Below are 6,446 nucleotides of genomic sequence, written 5' to 3'. Positions count from 1 at the left end.
GCACTCTGCCTCTGGCACGAGAACATCTGTAAGCAAGACTCGGTCTGACACAGCTCAGGCAGAGGTTCCTGCTGCGAACAAGCCCCAGCAGATGACACCTGGCTGGATGCTGTCTCATCTTTCTGCTGATGCCACGCAGCCCTCAGGATTTACAAAGGAACAGTTGCCAAGCTGACATTTATTTCAATAAAATGAAGCCTAGAAAGACAAGATTGGCCAAGGATGGGCAACAGGAGATGCAGGGGCTGGGTTTTGCTTTGGGAACAGCACTGCTGCGCACCTGGAGAGATACAAGCTGTTCCACAACAGGAACCACGGGGGGGGGGGGCCGAGCCTGCAGAGTGCTGCCCACCTCTCGGGCTCTCACGCATAGCTGGGGCAGCTCACCCTTGTCTTCCAGCAGCTCCTATATAACCATGGGGTCCACCTTACCCAAACCAATTAATTCTGCTTCTCACAAGCTCGAGGCTCTTGTCCATGTACATTAACATGCCATCACTGACAACATTTCAGCTAAGACCTTGGGAAGGGAAATGAACTCCAAGGAAAAGCTCAAGAGGACAGCTGGCCACTGAACCAGTTTGACAAGCACAAGGTTTCAGAGGGCAGTTACTGTGTGAGTGCTCAAGCTCTGCTTGGGGATGTTATTGGGGAGCCCAGGGGAAGGGGGGGGCTGAGCACTGCGTCTCAGCCATGTGCAGATGGGTTCCACAGGCACGCTGCTAGGTTGCCACCTTTGTGTGAGACATTTTGTAAAGCTTTAGCCCTGCATGGTATTTTCAGTCGACTCCAGTAATTATTAATCTAGTTCAGAGACAGCTGCAGGGTTTTTAATGGAATTTGGACCTCCTCACCTAATCCTGATCGTCCCCCAGCACCAGCAATGATGCCACTGGGAGCGACAGCACTGCAAGAACTTGCGCTCACTCATCCACTGCAGCCACCTCCCCAGCCTGTGCGCCCAGCAGCCTTCCAGTTTCCCGCTGCAGACCAGGCACAGCCTGCTTTTCTTGGGAGAAGCCCAGCCCTGCCTCAAGCACTGCAGGGAAACACCGAACCACTAGCTCCTGTGCCTGGGCAGCACTAGGAGGAAGTGGGGTGCCCTCACGTGCCAAGGGCAGCACCAGGAGGAACCAGGGTGCCCTCACACGCTGCGGGTAGCGTGCTCCTGGAGAAAAGCCAAAACTACATTCCACATGCTGCACCTCGGAGCCCATTTTAACCTGCAGATACCTGCTCCGGGGTACCCCAGGCACACAGCAGAAGAGGGTCAGTGCCATGCAGATGCAGTTAACAAACGCACTCCAAATCCTGTCAGTTTTTGTAAAGGTTTATAGTCCTTTGCACTGATTGCATGATACATTTCTTCCCCCCCCCCCTCCACCCCCCCCCAAACCCCGTGACACAGCCCTCGGACCAGGAAGCGCTGCTGGCAGCTTGCGCTCCACCTCCCAGCAGCTGGGCTTTGCAATCCGATCTACGCTAGCTGCAGAACATCAAATGCACTTTCAACATCTCCATTTAATATTTACATTCAAGCAATTAATAATTGGAAGCTTATAGTTTAGACATTTCTAATAGCAGCAGTTTCTATAATAGCTCGTTTAGCTTTAGATAACAACTTCTGTTTGTCTGTTGCCTGTTTTCGTTTCGTTTTGCACATAGAAACACCACGTGTACAGTATCAAAAAATATATATACCAGGGATGGTCCTTGTGGGTTGTAAGGAGGGCGAAGGGACGAGACTAACAAATGCTGAATGGTTAAAAAGGAGAACAGAAAATATTCGTTTGATATAGTTTATAAGGTGATCTAGGGGACTCCATAAATCTAGGCTTTATATTTCATTATATAAATACCTACAAATAAATATATTAGCGTGGCCAGGGAGCGACCAGCTTTCAGCTCAAACAATACGGTTCAAGAACACCACGTACAAACGGGAGCAAGAATCACTTGACAAGTTAGCACTGTTAAAATATAATACTATAACTCTGAGTAACTGGCAGGCCCCCTCCTTGCCTGTCCTGGCACCTGCAGGGCCCAGGGCAGCCCCACCCTGGCTGCGGGGCAGGAGCAGTGGTGAGGACACCCCCGCATGGCAGGGAAGGCCACAGCACCCAGCCCTGTCCCGTTGTCCCCTTGGTGGAGAGAAGTAGGCTTGGCCATCATGGTGAGGGCAAGGGGGCACATGGGTGCCAGGGAAGGGGCACCAGTACCTTAGAGGGAGGCTGTGGGACTGGTGACCCTGGGACAGGCAGGCAGCTCCCATGGGGAGCAGCCACCATCCCACCTCACACTGTTACGTACTCCTTGAAGGTCACGGTCAGGCAGTTTGCAGTCACATCTGTGATAATTATATTCCCAAAGAAGGGCTTGAATTCCTGCAGGGACTCAGCCTCCTCCTCCTCTACAACCTCCTGGGGCTGCAGAGGCTCCGTGGCTGGTTTCTCAGCCGGTGCTGGTAGCACCTCTGGCTTCACCTGTGCCAGCGCCAGCTCACTCTCCTCCCGCGGTTTCACACAGCGCAAATCTATGGGCTCATCCAGGTCCGAATCCAGCAGGATGACCTCCGGCTGGGTGGGTGTGGGCTGCTCCGGCCGCTCTGGGGGTGGGGGGCTGAGGCATGTGGGGGCACTGATGCTGCGGGAGGTCAGGCGCTTCTTGCCTGGCTCCCGCTCTGTGTGCGGCTCCGACAAGCAACGCTTCCGCGATCCGGGGCTGGAGAGGTTCAGTCCCATGGAAGAAGGGCTGTGCTCACAGATGGGACTCAGGGACCAGGGCACAAGGTCCGGCTTGGTGGTGAGCTGCAGGGGCTGCTCCGTTGGAGGAAGGGGCAGCTCCTTGGCCAGAGGAGTCTTTCTGGGACTTTCCTCGAGCTCTGCATCAGGCTGTCGGCCCTCACCTTCTGCTTTGCCCAGGGTGTTGTTGACCACCACCCTCTCCTCCCCTGGCTTTCTCCAAGACTCCAACTTCTCATCCCCACCCTTCTTAGGAGTCCTCTCCTCTGTAGCCCGCTTCCGGGGAGGCTCCCCAGACTTGATCTTCACCGCCTGCATCCCGTTCTCCATGTACTTGCTCATGACAATCACGATACGTCCATTCTTGTTTTTGTTCTTGACGATCTTCATCTTGCCCCCAAGGCCATTGCTGGTCACCCTGTCCCTGGGCGGAGGCCCTGTACCACTGGACAGGTTCTTCTCAGCCCCATTCTTGCTCTCTGCAGTGAGGTTCTTAACTGGCCCCAGCAGGTTTTTGGCTGGGCCATGGGCCCACTTGTCCGGATGGGTGACTAGAGAGCTCTTGTTATTGTCCAAGCAGGCTTGGCTCTGCGGCTCCTTGCTGCTGGGCTGGTAGTGGGGCTCGTACATCTTGGGGTCTGGCTGGTAGTGGTGGTGCTTCTTGCTGTTCAGCTGGTAGTAATACTTCCCTTTACTATGGGACTGGTGCTTCATGCTGCTCTCCTTGCCATTGGGCTGGTACTGGTGGTGCTTCTTGCTGTTGAGTTCATACTGGTGCTGCTGGCTCTTGCCAGAGGAGCCAAGATCCAGCTTCGGCCTGTTGTCCACGGCTGGGTCCTGCAACCCCGTGAGGATGTTCGAGCGGCGGGCAAAGGAGGGAAGCTGCAACACAAAACCGGGAGCTGCGTTGAGCCAGCGCTCCGTCGGGTGCCAAAGGCTCCGGTGAAACCCCCGCCCCTCCAGCAGCTCTCGTTACGGGACGCTGCATCACGGGGCGCCGCGTCCTCGAGCAGGCGGCCCCAGCCCACTCCAACTTACAGGCTGTGCATTGCTCCGGATTAATGAAGCAATGAAAAGAAGAAAAGCACCCTTCAATCAGCTGTCTGGTAACGGGGGCCAAGCGGGACTGCCGCTGCCGAGCTTGCGAACAGCCTGCTAATGCCACCCCGGCCACGGGTGCAGCGGATCTGCCCTGCAGCCCGCAGGGAAAGGGGGGCTGGGAGCGCCCGATGAGCTCAGTGCTGGGGCCTGGGGGTCCCCGGGGCATTGCGAAGCACCCGCGCTGCGCGTACAGCTCCTCAGCATGATGAAACCTGCTGAAAGCGGGTCCCTGTGGACAGGGCCCTGCTGCAAACTGGCTGTGTGTTCCACCACGCATTTACCTGCACGACCAGCGGCTTTGGCTTGGGTCCCCGCTTGCGGTATCCCATCAACTGCTCCTGCCGCTCCCTGTGGGAACACAGAGTTACTGCGAGGCCTGGCTTATGGACCTCCATGGGCACCTGTGCCCATGCCCCATTGCATGGCAGCTCCTGTAGGGGTGTGTGCTATAGGAGGAGGTGGTGAGACGGACGTACAAGCTAAGTTGCTGAGGTAGCAAGCAAGGCAACTTCCCTGCTCCCTCCTCCTCTCGCTGCAGCGAGGGGTTGAAGTTTACAGTTTGCGCCAAAATACTACAGGAAATAAATGCACGGAAAGACAAGGAAAAAAAAAAAAGAGGTTGGGGAAAAAAAAAAAAAAAGGCAAAAGGCAGCCAAAGCCCGGCCAAGCGCAGCAGCAGCAGCAGCGCCGCCTCCTCCTCCCCTCGCAGGCATCGAATCCCCGGGCAGGCAGGAGCGCAAGGCGCGGCGCGGGGGGGAGCGGAGCGCGGCTTGGAAGGGGGAGCGCGGCGTGGGGGGACCTTGACCCGCTGGCACCGCCCGCCTCACCGCGGCCGCACCCCCGAGGTGCCCCGTCCCGTCCCGTGCCCGCCCCCGCCGCGGCCCCCGGCTCCGTGACGCATCTGCAATTGCCGAAGCGGGAGCCCGCGGCCCCTCCCGCTGTGTCGTGTGTTCCCCCCCCCTACCACACACACACCCTTGCCGCTGCTCACCTGTTCTGGAAGGCGATGAGCAGCCGGGGGTCCAGGATGTTCTCCTCCGGCTCCCACGTGTTATATCTTGGAGAGAAGGAGAGCGGCCGTCAGCCGAGGGGCCCCGCCGGGAGGCAACCGGGGTCCCGGGCAGGGGCACCCTGTCACCACCACTCAGGGCATTGGACCCGTCTGGGAGCGAGTGTCCGGGGATGGGGTCCCGGGGGAGGGGGATGGGCGCAGGGAGGGAAGAGGGGAGACAGAGGGACGGAACTGTTTATTTAGCGCAGTTATTATTCCGGAGGAATTCTAGGCATGTCATGATGAAATTTTCCAAATCCCCTTTCCCGGACCCAGGAAAGCGGCAGCGGCGCGGAGGACAGACCCTGCCGCCGGGTCCGGAGCAGCGGCGTGGACTCTCCCTTCCACCACTCCACGCCACCCCCCACGACACTGTCATGCGAACCCCAAAGACTCCGCAGCTCCGCGGCCGGTGCCTCCGCCTCGGCGGGCGGCTCTCGGGGGCTGCGGGGCGGCGCGGGTTATTTTTGCGGTTATTCCCCCCCTTCCCTCCCCCCCCTGCTCCCCACGCCCCCCCCCCCTCCCCGCTCGGTTCTGCAATATGGAGCCCGGCTCCCGAAGAGGGAAAGGGGGAAGGAGCCATTTTCTGGTGCACATCAGCCGCCGCCTGCCCGCCTCGCTCGGCTCCCACCGCCGCCACCCGGCTGCACGGCCGCTTCTCGCCGCCTGCACCGGGGCCCTTCCCGGGACACCGAGCGCGGCAGAGCTCCTGCCGCCGGGACGGGCCGCCCCTACCCCCATCCCCGTGCCCCATGCTCGCTCGGTACTCACTTGGGCGACCATCCCCTCCATTTCACCAGGTACTCGACTCTACCCTGCGGAGCACGGGAGGCAAAGATACGGCGTCAGCTGGACCCACCACCCGCTCGGCCGCCCCCCACCCCCCACTCCTGCCCCCCCCCATCTCCTCACCTTTCGGATCCGCTTCTTCTCGATGCTCTCCACCGCGAAGACGTGCTCCCCCACCGCCGGCAGCTCCATGCTGCAGCCGGGAGGGGCCGGGCCGGGCGTCCGCGGCCGCTGCCGCTGCTGCAGCCGACCTAGGCTCCGGCAGCTCCCGCCGCCGACCCGACAGACACTGAGCCCCGGCCGCCGCGGCACCGCAACCCGTGCAAATCCCGGAGCGAAACGTCAGGGAGGCGGTGCCTCCCGGGCCCGGCTGCCCGTCAACGGCGGGGCCGGGGGATTGGCGCAGACCTGCCGGGGAGCAAGGCGGGGAGGGGGCGGGCGGGGGCCGGGCAGCAGCGGCGGTGCGGGGGGGTGTGTGTGCAGGGGGGAGACGCGGACAGCCCGGCCCCCGCCCCACGCGTGACTCAGCACAGCCCCCCACGGGCCCAGCAACAGCGGGGCAGGTGCGCGATCCACACCGCACCGGGATGGAGGGGGGGTGGTTGTCACGCTGGGGGGTCCCGGGCAGGATGCGCCGCTAGGTCAGTGGACAAGCCGTAGCGGGAGTCCACGCCGTGAACTGTAGTGGGGCCGAAGAGGGCTGCGGTGCCCACCTCCTTCATTGCCCAGGGCCGCCGCTCATGCCTTGGCTCCTGACCCGCAGA

At 60.5% G+C, this 6,446-nt stretch overlaps 1 protein-coding gene across 1 annotated transcript; it reads right to left on the bottom strand.

Moving 5' to 3' along the window:
- Nucleotides 1–1,501: 1,501 nt before the first annotated feature.
- CBX4 (chromobox 4) lies at nucleotides 1,502–5,972 on the bottom strand. Its single transcript, XM_064150767.1, has 5 exons — nucleotides 5,806–5,972; nucleotides 5,665–5,708; nucleotides 4,834–4,899; nucleotides 4,124–4,190; nucleotides 1,502–3,623 (listed from the first exon to the last, which is right to left on the bottom strand). Exons 1-5 carry the CDS (start codon nucleotides 5,872–5,874, stop codon nucleotides 2,295–2,297), a joined length of 1,575 nt encoding a protein of 524 aa, XP_064006837.1. The 5' UTR covers nucleotides 5,875–5,972; the 3' UTR covers nucleotides 1,502–2,294.
- Nucleotides 5,973–6,446: the final 474 nt, after the last annotated feature.

The sequence above is a fragment of the Pogoniulus pusillus genome, chromosome 11 (genome assembly GCF_015220805.1).
Source record: "Pogoniulus pusillus isolate bPogPus1 chromosome 11, bPogPus1.pri, whole genome shotgun sequence".
Lineage (NCBI taxonomy): Eukaryota > Metazoa > Chordata > Aves > Piciformes > Lybiidae > Pogoniulus > Pogoniulus pusillus.
Note: the sequence above shows the minus strand (reverse complement) of the source record. Positions and strands in the feature narration are given on the sequence as shown.